The sequence below is a fragment of the Coregonus clupeaformis genome, unplaced genomic scaffold (assembly GCF_020615455.1).
Source record: "Coregonus clupeaformis isolate EN_2021a unplaced genomic scaffold, ASM2061545v1 scaf0049, whole genome shotgun sequence".
In the NCBI taxonomy this organism is placed as follows: Eukaryota; Metazoa; Chordata; class Actinopteri; order Salmoniformes; family Salmonidae; genus Coregonus; species Coregonus clupeaformis.
Genome location: NW_025533504.1, coordinates 692,105 through 705,000, shown reverse-complemented (window position 1 = coordinate 705,000; position 12,896 = coordinate 692,105). Strand labels below are relative to the sequence as shown.

General features: G+C 44.2%; 1 protein-coding gene across 1 annotated transcript in view; it reads right to left on the bottom strand.

Moving 5' to 3' along the window:
- LOC121555539 (FH1/FH2 domain-containing protein 3-like) overlaps positions 1-11,264 on the bottom strand; it is a 187,781-nt gene extending 176,517 nt beyond the window's left edge. Inside the window, exon 1 of the mRNA XM_045212768.1 lies at positions 10,689-11,264. Coding sequence (XP_045068703.1) covers positions 10,689-10,853 — 165 coding nt within the window. The 5' untranslated portion in view covers positions 10,854-11,264. The remainder of the gene's footprint in view (positions 1-10,688) is intronic.
- Between the last annotated feature and the right edge of the window lie 1,632 nt (positions 11,265-12,896).

Sequence of the window (12,896 nt, the reverse complement as noted above, 5' to 3'; positions counted from 1 at the left end):
GTATTGAGTCTGTGGTGCTCTAGGCTGTCTAGGGTATTGAGTCTGTGGTGCTCTAGGCTGTCTAGGGTGTCTGAGTCTGTGGTGCTCTAGGCTGTCTAGGGTATTGAGTCTGTGCTGCTCTAGGCTGTCTAGGGTATTGAGTCTGTGCTGCTCTAGGCTGTCTAGGGTATTGAGTCTGTGCTGCTCTAGGCTGTCTAGGGTATTGAGTCTGTGCTGTTCTAGGCTGTCTAGCGTATTGAGTCTGTGCTGCTCTAGGCTGTCTAGGGTATTGAGTCTAGGGTATTGAGTCTGTGCTGCTCTAGGCTGTCTAGGGTATTGAGTCTGTGGTGCTCTAGGCTGTCTAGGGTGTCTGAGTCTGTGGTGCTCTAGGCTGTCTAGGGTATTGAGTCTGTGGTGCTCTAGGCTGTCTAGGGTATTGAGTCTGTGGTGCTCTAGGCTGTCTAGGGTGTCTGAGTCTGTGGTGCTCTAGGCTGTCTAGGGTATTGAGTCTGTGGTGCTCTAGGCTGTCTAGGGTATTGAGTCTGTGGTGCTCTAGGCTGTCTAAGGTGTCTGAGTCTGTGCTGCTCTAGGCTGTCTAGGGTATTGAGTCTGTGGTGCTCTAGGCTGTCTAGGGTACTGAGTCTGTGGTGCTCTAGGCTGTCTAGGGTATTGAGTCTGTGGTGCTCTAGGCTGTCTAGGGTGTCTGAGTCTGTGGTGCTCTAGGCTGTCTAGGGTATTGAGTCTGTGGTGCTCTAGGCTGTCTAAGGTGTCTGAGTCTGTGGTGCTCTAGGCTGTCTAGGGTATTGAGTCTGTGGTGCTCTAGGCTGTCTAGGGTATTGAGTCTGTGGTGCTCTAGGCTGTCTAGGGTATTGAGTCTGTGGTGCTCTAGGCTGTCTAGGGTATTGAGTCTGTGCTGCTCTAGGCTGTCTAGGGTATTGAGTCTGTGGTGCTCTAGGTTGTCTAGGGTATTGAGTCTGTGGTGCTCTAGGCTGTCTAGGGTATTGAGTCTGTGCTGCTCTAGGCTGTCTAGGGTATTGAGTCTGTGGTGGTCTAGGCTGTCTAGGGTATTGAGTCTGTGGTGCTCTAGGCTGTCTAGGGTATTGAGTCTGAGCTGCTCTAGGCAGTCTAGGGTATTGAGTCTGTGGTGCTCTAGCTGTCTAGGGTATTGAGTCTGTGCTGCTCTAGGCTGTCTAGGGTATTGAGTCTGTGGTGCCCTAGGCTGTCTAGGGTATTGAGTCTGTGGTGCTCTAGCCTGTCTAGGGTATTGACTCTGTGGTGCTCTAGGTTGTCTAGGGTATTGAGTCTGTGGTGCTCTAGGCTGTCTAGGGTATTGAGTCTGTGCTGCTCTAGGCTGTCTAGGGTATTGAGTCTGTGGTGGTCTAGGCTGTCTAGGGTATTGAGTCTGTGGTGCTCTAGGCTGTCTAGGGTATTGAGTCTGAGCTGCTCTAGGCTGTCTAGGGTATTGAGTCTTTGGTGCTCTAGCTGTCTAGGGTATTGAGTCTGTGCTGCTCTAGGCTGTCTAGGGTATTGAGTCTGTGGTGCTCTAGGCTGTCTAGGGTGTCTGAGTCTGTGCTGCTCTAGGCTGTCTAGGGTATTGCGTCTGTGGTGCTCTAGGCTGTCTAAGGTGTCTGAGTCTGTGGTGCTCTAGGCTGTCTAGGGTATTGAGTCTGTGGTGCCCTAGGCTGTCTAGGGTATTGAGTCTGTGGTGGTCTAGGCTGTCTAGGGTATTGAGTCTGTGGTGCTCTAGGCTGTCTAGGGTATTGAGTCTGTGGTGCTCTAGGCTGTCTAGGGTATTGAGTCTGTGGTGGTCTAGGCTATCGAGGGAATTGAGTCTGTGGTGGTCTAGGCTTTCTAGGGTATTGAGTCTGTGGTGCTCTAGGCTGTCTAGGGTATTGAGTCTGTGGTGCTCTAGGCTGTCTAGGGTGTCTGAGTCTGTGGTGGTCTAGGCTGCCTAGGGTGTCTGAGTCTGTGGTGCTCTAGGCTGTCTAAGGTGTCTGAGTCTGTGGTGCTCTAGGCTGTCTAGGGTATTGAGTCTGTGGTGGTCTAGGCTATCGAGGGAATTGAGTCTGTGGTGGTCTAGGCTTTCTAGGGTATTGAGTCTGTGGTGCTCTAGGCTGTCTATGGTATTGAGTCTGTGGTGCTCTAGGCTGTCTAGGGTGTCTGAGTCTGTGGTGGTCTAGGCTGTCTAGGGTGTCTGAGTCTGTGGTGCTCTAGGCTGTCTAGGGTATTGAGTCTGTGGTGCTCTAGGCTGTCTAGGGTATTGAGTCTGTGGTGCTCTAGGCTGTCTAGGGTGTCTGAGTCTGTGGTGCTCTACTCTGTCTAGGGTGTCTGAGTCTGTGGTGCTCTATGCTGTCTAGGGTATTGAGTCTGTGGTGCTCTACTCTGTCTAGGGTGTCTGAGTCTGTGGTGCTCTAGGCTGTCTAGGGTATTGAGTCTGTGGTGCTCTACTCTGTCTAGGGTGTCTGAGTCTGTGGTGCTCTACTCTGTCTAGGGTGTCTGAGTCTGTGGTGCTCTACTCTGTCTAGGGTGTCTGAGTCTGTGGTGCTCTAGGCTGTCTAGGGTATTGAGTCTGTGGTGCTCTAGGCTGTCTAGGGTGTCTGAGTCTGTGGTGCTCTACTCTGTCTAGGGTGTCTGAGTCTGTGGTGCTCTAGGCTGTCTAGGGTATTGAGTCTGTGGTGCTCTACTCTGTCTAGGGTGTCTGAGTCTGTGGTGCTCTAGGCTGTCTAGGGTATTGAGTCTGTGCTGCTCTAGGCTGTCTAGGGTGTCTGAGTCTGCTACAGAGAATAAATAAACCGTTTGAGAAGGAATCAATTGGCTCTTTCCTCCTGTCATTGACCCAGCAGTGTTTGGTTTTCAGGGTTAGCAGGCCTATACAGAGACAGACAACACAAGGCAGAGAGAAGACCATCATTGAAGACTAGTTTGTCAAATATGTGCCACAAACTAGCTGCATTGAGAGTGGTAACCACTACCCGTTGAAGAAAAACAACCAATGTGAAAATCCCAATACCAACTGTTTTGGAAATTACAATTGTGATTTGTGCTAGCTCTGATGTGGTTCCACTTCCTCCCCTTGAATTACTGTAACTTAATTAAACATGGAGAAAGGGTAAAGGGAGGTTGCTAACTGGAAAAGACATTATGGAGGGGAGCAGCTTTGATCTGTTCAGCCACTCATGTTTGTTTTTGGCTGTACTGCGGCGCCCAAGGACTGTGTCAAGATGGAGAACTGAAACAAAACATGTGGTCAGCTAGGATAACACACTGACTGACTGAAACTGTCTTGTCTCTTTGTTTTAAAGCAGTATAAAGCAACAAAAAAACAAAACAAAACAATGTATTATTGGAAACATTCTTCTCAAAGTTCTACCTGAAATATCACAGGCGTCACACAAGGCTGATCTATTCAGGAGTGGACAGACACAGTGAAGAGCTACCCTTGGTAAAACAGACAACTTCAAGGCCTGGGATAAGTCTTCTTTAAGATGCTCTTACTGTAAATCTGAGAGAGAGAGTTTCAGCAGATTAAAGGACAGATTCAGCACTGACAGGATCTCCAGTGTTTCGTGCAGGCCAAAGTTAGACCCACTATATTTAGGTCCATGAAGAGCAGGCATGCCTTGAAGACCTATAGGATGGAATGGAATGGGTGTGAAATGAAACTAAGCAGGACATGGAAAGGACTAAAAAGACTAATGTCTTCTATCCAGGGGTCTATCATCTGTAAGGAGACGCTAGATAAATCATCTTGGACTGAAAGGGTTACATAACAGAACGACATACAGTACAAGCGGATTGTTTCAGTCTAGTGTAGGACGTTGTGAGTCCACTTCTGTTCATACAACTGATGTCTATTGACTGAATAAAGAAAATGAAGACTACAGAAAATACATTAAGTTACTCTTCTCTTAAGACACTCTAACACAGTATACTCAGTATCAAGAGCTGAAATGGACAAAAACATGGGGCAGAAGTCAAAGCAGTAACCAGCAATTAGTGTGAATCCAAGAAATGCATTTCTCTACATAGAGGTTATGACTCCAAACCTCTGCAAGCCAGGCCAGAGCAGACAGCCCACACTAGTGAACCAAACACACACACACACACACACACACACACACACACACACACACACACACACACACACACACACACAACCACTGGGTCTCTTTTGGCTTCCTCCCATTACATAATAGACCTGATGGATTACAGATTACAGCCTTAGTATCCAGGCCATAAATGCATTAGTGATCCAAAGAAATGGCCCTTAATCCAGGAACAGTGCTCATAGATTAACGGCAGTGGCAGTAGATGTGTTCTCCCCTGCCCAGCCCAGGATTTGAACCCGAGCAACAAGGCCCTGTGGTCCCAGTGTCCAGAGAAGTAACCACCAATCCTGCTCACAGTCTCACACTGAGGCCTGGCCTCTCCCTTCCACCGCACTGTGGTCCACCGGCCAGAGAGGCAGGCAGTTAGGCAGTGACAGCTAAAAATAAAAAGAGCATACAATTCTCCAATTCCAAACGCAATCTCACCCTCCATTTCTTCCTGCCGCTGCGTTGTTGCGGGCGTAGAGGCTGACAAGGGGAAAAAATACCCCAAGTTTGGAGGTTTATAAATAACTCAATTATCAGTGCTGCATGTACATTTGAGGGTAAATGACCTTTTGTCTGCCCTTTACTTGAAGGTTTCAATTGGAACCAGTGAAGGTTTTGATGGTACTGCCCTCTACAGTCTGGGCAGAGTTCCAACCTTATTTCTGTCTACGGTGGATATGTTGTCTGTGGTCTCTCTCCCAAGACAGTGGAATTAGCACGCTCTTTAAAATACACAATACACATGAGAGAGACCACAACAGTAATCTTCTGTCAAGCGTGCAAGGGATGAGCCTGAACAAGGAGCCTCAGTAACTCTGTGTGAATGTAGAACTGTATGCTCCGAAACACAGAGAAACTTGGAGACTGACAGGCCAAACATCAACTGTACATAATAATGAGTAAGATAACTACAGTCCACCCACAGTCAAGGAGAACAAACCTAGATCTTACAGCATTTAGCATAACTTCTCATTATGGGCCTCTGGAATTTCTCTGGAATAATTAGCAGGAAGACAAGCTTCCCAAAAAAGTGAATCTGTTAAAGAGTGTGTCCATCTTCCAACGACTGCCTGTCCTGCATTTCTCCTTGCCCTCGCATAACGTTGAAACATTTCATAGTGGATGCTTTCTGGCATTCCAAATAAATTGACCCTGGCCCCTCAGAGTATTTTAGAGGGGCTGGAAAACATCAGAAGAAGTGACTAAGAAAAAAGCAACTTGACTATGTTTACTTGAACTATTGCTTTTGTACAGTAAGTACACTGTTGTGAACATTTTCATGGGGCAGTACATCTGTGATGAACTGTGGCATAGGGTGTGTCCCAAATGGTACCATATTCCCTTTGTAGTGTCCCAAATGGTACCCTATTCCCTTTGTAGTGCACTACTTTTGAAGAGAGCTCTGGTCAAAAGTAGTGCACTATAGAGAATAGGGTGCCATGTCAAATCAAATCAAATGTTACTGGTCACGTATACATATTTAGCAGATGTTATCGCGGGTGTAGCGAAATGCTTGTGTTCCTAGCTCCAACCGTGCAGTAATACCCGACAATACAAAACAACGCACGCAAATCCCAAGAATATAGAAATATTAGAAAGAGCAATGTCAGAGTCCAGAATATATATATATATATATATATATATATATATATATATATATATATATATATATATATATATATATATATGTATATGATGGTGTGTATAGACAGTATGGACAGTATATAAATAGAAAAGGTGTGTACAGCAGTAGTTATATAGGATGAGCCTTGACTAGAATACAGTATATACATATGAAGTGGGTAAAACAGTAAACATTATTAAAGTGACCAGTGTTCAATGACTATGTACATAGGGCAACAGTCTCTAAGGTGCAGGGTTGAGTACCGGGTGGTAGCCGGCTAGTAACAGTGACTAAGTTCAGGGCAGGGTACTGGGCGGAGGCGGGCTGGTGGTGACTATTTAACAGTCTGATGGCCTGGAGATAGAAGCTGTTTTTCAGACTCTCTGTGCCAGCTTTGATCTTTGAGCTTTTCTCCGCCTTCTAGATGGTAGCGGGGTGAACAGGCCGTGGTGGTAGTGGGGTGAACAGGCCGTGGTGGTAGTGGGGTGAACAGGCCGTGGCTCAGAAGGTCTTTGATAATCCTCTTGGCCTGACTGTGACACCATGTGCTGTAGATGTCCTGGGGGACAGGCAGTGTGCCCACGGTTATACATTGGGCTGACTGTGGGTCACAGCCCTAGCATACTGAACGCACTGTGTCTATTCACAGTCTGCCTAGTCATCCAAAAGGACAATACATTACGCAGGACTGAATTATGACATGAAATCCTGAGTCAGGCCATGCCTCGTACGTTCTGTTCTATCGAACTCTGATCAAAGAGTTTCAGTGGTATCTACACACAGAGGATGCTGAGTGCTATTTGAAGGTTAGACTTCGTGTGTAAGTAAAATAACGCAATCCATGCTCGTGCACAAAGACGTTCTAAATCCAACACAAACTGAATATGATACTGATTGTGTATGAATGCTCAGAGAGCATTGCCTATTTGAGCTGATTGTCAATGTAAGCAATGAGGCAGGCAGGTCCCCATGGCATCACCCCCCCCCCCCTCCATCCCCAGCCGTCTCCACCTCTCATCCCCAGAGAGACTGCAGTCAGTCAGGTTGGAACTGACAGGAGCAGGAGAGGGAGGAAGCAAGTCTGGGACAGCAGCAGCATCTGCTAGTGTGCTGTCCTGTCTGGCTCCCCTGGTACCATGTGTTAGCACTGGGCTATTCATCCCAGTCTGCATATCCACTCTCAGTCATCCCCAGAGATGTAACGGGTGGGGAGGCAACCCTTTGAGACACAGGTGGTCAATGTATGACTGTGCAATTGGGAACTTGCATATCTGTCTGAATGTGTTTGTACGTGTGTTTACTGGTGTCTATGGTAGTAAATGCCTACCAATAACTCACTGAAGACAAGTGGATGTGAAAATGTTAAAGCACAGAGCCATGGATACTTTCGAGTTTCAACATAGACATAAAGAATAAGGTTTCCCCTTTGAGACAGTCCTATGGTATCTGCCTGGGCTCTTATTGACAACTACAGCTGCTGCTGTCTGGTTAGCCAGTTGAAGCTAACCGCTAGTGCATCAGTTAGTTCACAGGCAGGGCATCACAGAGCCTTTCGTTGGCACTTTGTGGTGCCGTAGGCCTTCTGCTAAACTGCCTTCTGCTTAAACTAAGGCTGGTGCAGCAGGAGATGGAGACCAACCGAGTGTGGAAACCAAACAAGTCCAGCCAGACTTTTTGTCAGCCTCCTTCCCTCCCCTTTTCATCAGAGCAGGCAGCAGGGAGAGAGTTCCCTTCCCATCCTGTTGGTCAGAGCAGAGTGGAGTGGAACGGGTTCTAGAATGAAAACCAGGTTCTTGTGGTGTTCCACAGCATCCTGTGGGTTTCCGTGACTTATTATCTACCGAGCTCTTCTCAAACACAGTGAAAAAGACAATTGATCTGACAGAATGAAGAAAGATCCCAAATTAACTTTGTATTAGGGACCTGCGTGACTTTTCAACCGGGGCTGATGAATGCTCAACATAAGAGTCAGCTCCTCTGTCTCCAAACCCAATGGGCCTCTTCTCCTCTTCACTCTGTTTAAATGTCATGTTCAGAGGATGAGGCCCTCTGAAAATGTGTTTAGATCCAGATAAATCCATCAGGACTGGGAAGTAGGTTTATAGCTCAACTGGAGAGGGAGGGATCCTCTGAATGATCGTCAGAGACAAAGAATAGCTAAGCATCTGGTTGACATCATTTGTCACTGTTAGGGATTTTCTAAAAGAAAGGTATTGAGAAGGAGAGGCAACTTTCTTTGATCTGTTTGAAACTGCCAATACAATGATATGGGTGTAGGCCAACTATTTAGCCAAAGCAGACATAACAATGAATATCTAGGAACATATCGCCTCCTGGAATAAGTGGGGATAAATGAAGACAGACATGAGGCATCAGTGGCCAAATACAGGAACGCTGAGGTGTCCAAACATCTACCATGAAGCCGGAGGGGAATGGAAAAAGGAAAGAATCCAGTGAAGATGAGAAATTACATTGAAATGGAAAAGTAGGCTAATTTTGAGGGCTATGTTGAGGACGATAGGTCAAAATGTTTACTATTCAAAGGAGCCAGCCAATGATTCAGCATAGTTGACACAGAGATGCTTAAACAAGGCAAGGATGCTATACCTATGATGTCACAGTCACAAGAGAGACTTGGTACCAGAAAAACATTCTGAGTATAGATTTTCAAAGACTGGTTAATCAAAATTACAAGCAGTGTCTAAATACCATTCCGTATGAACAATAGATCATTGGACGTGGTCTAAAACTATCAAATAGGAGTGGGAAATCTGAGTTGTAAGTCAAAAGTTGTGCAAAGAACCACAAGATGACAAGATGTCAAACCTAGGATAGCGTTAACTGTTACATTTCTTTCTTTGTTTGTTTGATTGTTTGTCTTTTCACTAAAACAGCACAATAATATTGTCTTTCCCAGCGGCCCCGTTAGAAACCAAAGGGCACATTGGCCATTGTGTGGTTGTTGCATCAGTCTTCTACGGCAGCGGTTCCCAACCTTTTTTGGTTACTGTACCACCAACTGAATTTTGCTCTGCCCGGAGTACCCCTCAAGTACCCCCTCATGTGTATTTTACCAGTCTTCTCAAGTACCCCCTGTGGATTGTCCTAGTACCCCTGGTTAGGAAACACTGTTCTACGTTAATAGAGTCGTGGTTAGGTTGCAAAGGGAGGGTATATTACTCGAAACGTTCTAAGTTTAACAGTAAACTACCATAATTTTGGTATCTTTCAAGGATTTTATGTACTCTACCACAAGACATCTACTGGCCCTTTTGGGTACTTCAGATTATCACAGGTATCTGTAATTATATCTGGCCCTCTCTCTGGCATTATCACATGTAAAATATATGAAATTATTTAATAAGATGATTTTAAAACAGAAAATATAATGACAAAGCTGTAAAACATGATCCTAAATTTAAACCATCAACTTAGTGAATACCATTGGTGTTTAATATGAGGGTTTCAGCATGAAATATCCTCTATATTTTTTTTACAAACTTGTATTTATTTTACTATGTCAACATGTATTTCTTATCAATGTTTTGGTGTCAAACTGGTGGCAGGTGTGAAAAAAGTCAATAGTAATTGAAAATAATGCCATTGTTGATTAGATGCTTTTTTAAAATTAATTAGGCTATTTTTATTTAAACCATATGGTCTATCTACTAGAAACACATGGACAATATATATATATATATCAATATATATTTTTTAAAGTTATTCAAGTATAAATTACCAAAGTTACGTTAGATTGCAATAGATTTTTTGTTAATTACCACATTTTCAGAAGATTCCGATAACTTTGGTCAATTACTGGTTGTGGTGAAGAGATCAGGTCAGCTAAACAGTTTACTGTTGTGGTCACCATTTAACTAGTCTCAGAAATTCCAGACCTAGGGCAACAGGATGATGGTTAATGTGGGCTAGGCAAGGCAACCCGTCTGCCTAGGGAGAACACCATTTAACGGTCACAGCTGCTTGTCCCCCTGACCAAGGCCATGGCATGGCAGTCTAGTTCCCACCCGTCCAGTCTATAGACTGCGTCCCAAATGGCACCCCATCTCCTAGGTATATAGTAGACTTATTTTGACCTAGGTCCTTAATGTTATGGAATGCTGAATACCCTATGGGCCGTGGTCAAAAGCTGTTCACTATATAGGGAATAGGGTGCCATTTAGGACGCCACCTAGGTCTGTCCATCCATTCCAGCATGGTCCTCATCAGCTGTCCATGCATGCAGCGTTCCACTAGACCCCAGTGAATACCACACTAACACTGCTCCTAAAACTAGCCCTCTGGGCATGGTATTCATAGTTTGTTTACATTTTCGACATGCTCTGAATTGACTGTCAAACCATTGATGTCTTATTCTCCCAGGCCGGTAGCATCAATCAAGAGAATGTTTACTTTACCATTAATGGTTTCTCCATCCTGATTAGAGGAAAGTATTAAAGCCACTGAGCTGTGGATTACATGCAGTCACCGCTATTGTGGGGAGTCATAACCATAGATATCCTGTGTAGGCTGACTCAAATCACTGATGTACAGTACAGTACCCATCCTGAAACCTGTTAACACTTGACTGGACACTTGATTGGTTATGATTGGTTACATTTGGTCCTGAAATAGATCAATATGTCCCCCATTTCAGAATACCTTGGCTGCAAGATTTAAAAAATGTTTTCAAAACATCAACTTTTGCATGCTGGTGAATCAGTGGTGCAGATGCCTAAACCTAATTCACAGGTGAAAGTGATCACAGTAAAATAACTATGTTGACTAACAATTTTGAGTTAGGGGATATGAGTTTGCAATTGCATTATTGTGTCATTACCATTGACATCACTATTCTAGGACTTCAATATTGATATGACAAAACAACCCAAATTGGCTACATTATCCAATTTCTATGCATAGAAAAAGTTCGAAGAATACTAAAGAATTAAGTTGCCAGAACGAATAAAGACATAAAACACTTCCCATACTTTGTGTGGGGCTTTGAGAAGCCTGTGGACTCCAGCAATCTGATTGATAAGGGGGATATCTTCTCTGAAAGTGTACTGAGGGGGTCTGGTCGGCTCAGGAAAACTGGTGCTGTTGAATGGATCAGTATCATCTAAGAACTGTACCCTGCATACAAACGTAGCCATGATGTTGTATCCATGCAAGACGGTTTTTTAGAACTCGGGTCTCAAAAAGTAGAAGCGCTCCGTCTGGCGAAATCCTTTGATATGACGCGCAACCCCGCGCCCGACTGCTGGTCCCAGCAACAAATCCAAATCCACCGAGCGGTCTGGTTTTCTGCAGCAGGCAGCAATTCCTGCTCTGCTCCCTCAATTATCGATGCACCCTCCTCTCCATTCGCACCATACAGGCTTACATAAATAAAGACACTGAACGCCGTCACACTGTAATATAAATCCAGTATCCCTCGTCCTGTCCTGAAGTATTTTCCAGCTATTATTCTCGCGTTTAGAATAATGTAAATTGTGTAGAGATGAGAGGGACTGCAGTATCCAAGGGCATTGCAGGCAGCCAGGCAGGCAAGGTGCTGAAGCAGACTGCGCTGCGGACGCGACTGCTAGACTTGTGGTGTCTGACGGTAGTGGGATAGGGACTCCCTCCTCTAGTGCAAACTCCGCCAGTAGCAGCAGCCAGCGCGCTGTCAGGACAATGCAGGATTGGACCTTCACATTGTACGCGTGTTGGCGACCTCCTGTGGCCGTGTGAAGAGAGACTTGAAATACAATGCATCGTTGCCTGTAGCCTGTGGGGACAGTACAGTACAGTGGCTTACTGACAGATACTGCAACTTTGAAAGATTGTTGTTGTATGTATTGATTGGTAAATGAAAAAGATAATATTTTACCTATAGCTATAATTTTCTTAATAACGATGATGATTTGTTCTGGTTTTGTGTTGCCATGTTCATTACAAATTATTCCACTCTGCTGATTTTCTATAGATGAGAGATGCAAGGAACATGATTAAGGCTAGGAGTTTTTCCTGACCAGCGAACCTGATCAAGGAACCACTCTGGGCCCTAAACATGATTACTGATCTAGAAACACTCAGGGCCCTAAACACTATCACTGATCTAGAATCATAAACCATTTACCTTTTCACTGGCCATACATTCTACTGAGGTTATTTTTTACACCTGGAGTTGATAACCTCCCTGACATTGAATGTTGAAACCTATAGAAGGGGGGTCGGAAGTACGGCCAGCGAGACATTTTTAAATGTATTAAATATTATTATATTTCAATTACGATTTATTATACAAACAACTTCCAATAGATGGCGCTGTAGCCTGGCAGCGCGCTCTGTATTTGGGCCTACAGTCAGATTCAGAATAACATTTTTTACATTTTAGTCATTTAGCAGACGCTCTTACAGTTAGTGAGTGCATACATTTTTTTTTTTTCATACATGCGCTCAGTCATCATAGCCACTTCATTGCTTGACAACTTTTGAAGTGAAAAATGAGTGCTGCGGAAATGAGAAAAGTGGACTCTGAATGTTGTGTGTTTAAAGAAGAATGGACTGCAAAATACTTTTCTTTACTAATATTGATATGCCAAGAAAGTGTTGCCATTTTTAAGGAATATAATCTCAATCTTCATTTTTTTTCAATCAAGCATGCTAACTAAGCAGATGGCTTCGATCTTTTTTCTATAGCACTGGATGAGAGTACAGACATCAGAGACACCGCTCAACTTTTAATTTTTGTCAGAGAAAAAATTAGAACTTTGAAATAACAGAGGAACATATTGTGATGGAATCAATGATGGGAACAACCAGGGGCTCTGATTTATATGACAGGGTGTCTGCCTGCTTGGAAAAAATGAATCTACCATGGAGCAAACTGACAAACGTCACAACAGATGGATCACCAAATCTAACCGGTAAAAACATTGGCCTACTAAAAAGATTACAAGACAAAGTAAAAGAAGGAAGCCCTAACTCAGAGGAATTTATATTTATTCACTGTATTATTCATCAGGAAGCCCTGTGTAAAAGTGTATTAAAGCTTGAAAATGTTGTCAAAGTGGTTGTATAACTTGTCAACTTTATACGCACAAGGGTGTTTAACCATTGTCAGTTCATTCAGCTGTTCAATGACACAGAGGCAGAGCACCAGGACTTGTGGTGTGGACATATTGGGTTATCTGAATGATCTAAATGAGAAA